The sequence below is a fragment of the Papaver somniferum genome, chromosome 5, assembly GCF_003573695.1.
Source record: "Papaver somniferum cultivar HN1 chromosome 5, ASM357369v1, whole genome shotgun sequence".
NCBI lineage: Eukaryota > Viridiplantae > Streptophyta > Magnoliopsida > Ranunculales > Papaveraceae > Papaver > Papaver somniferum.
This window is the reverse complement of record NC_039362.1, coordinates 1168684-1172169: the sequence shown is the minus strand read 5'-3', so window position 1 is coordinate 1172169 and position 3486 is coordinate 1168684. Positions and strand designations below refer to the sequence as shown.

The window sequence follows — 3486 nt, the reverse complement described above, 5'->3', positions numbered from 1 at the left end:
TGTATTACAACACCTAATAATCTCCTGTAACAACAAAATATACAAACTAAGAGACACCTTAGCTAGCTGATTATCATGTATTGTACTCTTAATTTTTGCTTATATGTATCGCACAGTAAGCAATTGTATAGTGACACTTCATGAATCAAGGCAGATACGTTGTTGGATTTTAGAACTAGATTTTTTTTTATCAAGCATCTTTTTAGAATTAGATCAAATATGATTCTCATACAGCATTTCGACAAAGTCTTATTTTAGCCCATGATAATAAACAAGTATAAGATTTCCAGCAGATTTACCATCAAATGTCCGGAGAAAGAATGAATCACCAACTTGAAATCTTAAACATGAAAAACATAATAAAGAAAACTAACAAAAACAAATGGTATAAGCCAAAAAAAAATAACCCTTGCATAGGGTTAGAGATCTAAGATAACGAGAAATTAATAAGCATGGTCTTCAATCATAGAAAACTAAAAATCATGATCAAGAACATAATCGGCGATCAACAGATCAGAGAAGAGATGTATAAGAGAAACCCTAACATGAAACGGCGGAAACCAATGGCTTCTTCACAAATCTACTAGTTGACACAATCATTTACCAGGTTTTGACACATCGTATCGTTGGATTTGTCTATTTCTGTTCCTTAAGGGCAGTTTCTATGGCAATGAACAAAAATAAAAATTTGTTGGGTCACGTGGATGAACAAACTGCATTCTCCACTATAGGAATCAACGCAAAATGAATAAATCTTATATTTTTAGGGTCCCACTAATGATATTATTAACATAAACTAATAAAGGTTGGGTCCCACTAATAATTTTATTTATATAAACTAATAAGAGTTCTGTCCCACCGATTATTTAACTAATAAAATAAATAATAAAAAATAAATCCTAATTATAATAACCATTTTGGAGAGAAAATATGTGAGGGGCGATCTTCCCTCCAACTCCAGCGGTCTTCCCTCCAACTCGGCGTCTATGGCACGATCGCCCGACCTTTCATCAAGCGCGCGCTGGGTGTTCCATCTCGATGCTCAAATCAACAAATATATTAGTTTGAGCATCCATTTTTCATGTTTGTTTATTCCAAGTGGAAGCAAAATGAACAAACTTAGAATTTGTTCATTCCATAAGAATTGCTCTAAGATATCTTACTAGAGAACGCGGACTTAAGCGCAATATAGAAATACCCTTGTAAAAATAGTCTACAAGCGCGTTTGTAAGAATAGTCAAGAACTCATTCTGCAACTTGTTAACATGATTGTCCATTCCAGGTCTAAGCAAAACACCATAGTGCATGTTGCGGAGTTTCCGGCAGACACCCGATCCACATCTTATCTACATCCGCCCAGTTAGTAGATTGGACGCGGATGGACATGTCAAAACTCATTGGACACCCAATCCTCACTATCATATATATAATTTATTTTTCCTATAAACTGAAGTAATAGATTAGATATTATCTTATTTCCTTTCTTAGCATTATTCTCAATTACTGTAAAGTATTCTCAATTACTGTGAGATACTCATTGACATTCTTTTGACATATAATAACGAATGAGAAAAGGGAAAGCTCTCATTGGAGTTTCACCATTATCCAAGATGGTATCATCCTAAAACCGATCCATCAATCCCTCTTCTTCTCTTACATAAAAAAATAAATAAATCGAATGGTCGGTGAAACGAAAAAGTTACATCCAGCCTTTGCTGTCACCAACATCAAAACTCTTATACCCATTCTCCTGGACATCAAACAGGATGAATATTCTTCATGGGTTTTCCTTTTAGAACTCCATCTCCAAGCTCATAATCTAGTTTTTCTCATTGACGGCTCAACAAATCCAACAGATCTTGATGCCGCTACCGTAAAACAGCTAGATGCACTCTGTCGCCAGTGAATGTTCTCTACCATGGCCAAAGATTTGATGCCCACTGTTCTCAAATCAGGCAAAACTGCTAAAGAAATCTGGGATCACCTCAAGAAGCTCTTTGAAAACAACAAAGGAAGCCGCGCAGAAACCCTTGAAAGTAAGTTTGTTAACCTTAAATTTACTGACTGTAATGGTGTTGATGATTACTGTGATAAACTTAAATCGTTCTCCGACGGATTAAGTGATCTCGACTTCCCGATGAATGACAAGCGTTTGGTTATTCAACTTGTCAATGGCCTTCCGGAGGAATACAACACTATTGCATCTTTCATTCAACAGTCCATGCCTAGTTTTGATTCTGCCAGATCTCAACTGAGAATGGAAGAGATAAGGCGTTCTCAACAAACCCTAAGTCCTACACCGACGGCACTGGCTGCTGCTGCCTCCCCTGTGCAGCGCCAAAATCAGTGACAACATCGTCCCAGCAACATCAAACGTGGTCCACGACCACCCTCCAGCGGTAATTTTAACTGGACCCAAAGCCCAGCGGCCCAACCACCTCTCCTGCCAACTCCCAGCATGCATCACACGGCCCAACAGACTCCATGCTACTCTCGTCATCCCAACTACCATCCTCACTGGTCTCCCTACTGGCCTGTGCCTCCCTGCCCATACCCTACATCCCCTGCTTGGCAACCACGCCCTCCACAACAACACCAACAACGCTCCCAACGCGCACGGTCACCTAGATTAGGTCGTGGCCAAGCTTACTTCACTCCGACCACTGAAGTTCTCCAACCAGATGATATTGCAGAGGCATATAGCTCCATGAGTCTTCAACCTCCTGATGAAGATTTATATATGGACACCGGCGCTACCTCACATCTTACTTCAAATCCAGGTACACTGCATAACGTTTTCAACTCTAGCAATGTTCGCTCTATTCTAGTTGGCAATGGCAGTAGTATACCAGTTACGGCTAGTGGTACCAAGTTCATACATCTTCCTTCTCGTCTTCTTCATCTAAAACATACCCTTGTTGTCCTTGACATTATCAAAAACTTAGTGTCTGTCCGCAAGTTTACTACTGATAATCATGTGTCTGTTGAGTTTGACCCATCTGGTTTCTCTGTGAAGGATCTGATTTCGAAGAAGACTATTCTACGATGTGACAGTTCTGGAGAGCTATATCCTATCACCAAGTCCATCGTATCTCCTTCTACTCCGCTCTTGCCTCAACCTATCTCTCTTGCTGTTTGTTCGCCAGATGTTTGGCATAACCGGCTTGGTCATCCTGGAAAAGCTATATTAGATGTCTTACGCACCAAAATTTTTATTTCGTGTAATAAAAATTCATATTCTCAACTGTGTCATTTTTTCAAGTTAGCAAACATGTTAGATTACCATTTTTTGAGTCCAATTCCAATACTTTTGCTCCCTTTGATATTATTCATAGTGACTTATGGACCTGTCCATCACATGTTGAAACAGGTTTTCGATATTATATTATTTTATTGGATGATTTCACTAATTATCTATGGGTTTATCCTTTAAAATTCAAATCTCAAGTTTACACCAAATTCTTGGAATTTCACTCTTTCGTTAAA

At 38.7% G+C, this 3486-nt stretch overlaps 1 protein-coding gene across 1 annotated transcript; it reads left to right on the top strand.

The window, feature by feature from the left end:
- Window positions 1-1918: 1918 nt before the first annotated feature.
- LOC113277162 lies at window positions 1919-2350 on the top strand. Its single transcript, XM_026526323.1, has one exon. The coding sequence runs from the start codon at window positions 1919-1921 to the stop codon at window positions 2348-2350; it is 432 nt and encodes a 143-aa protein (XP_026382108.1).
- Window positions 2351-3486: the final 1136 nt, after the last annotated feature.

Coding starts and splice junctions, on each gene's coding strand:
- LOC113277162 (XM_026526323.1), top strand. CDS start 1,919: ATGGCCAAAGATTTGATGCCCACTGTTCTCAAATCAGGCAAAACTGCT.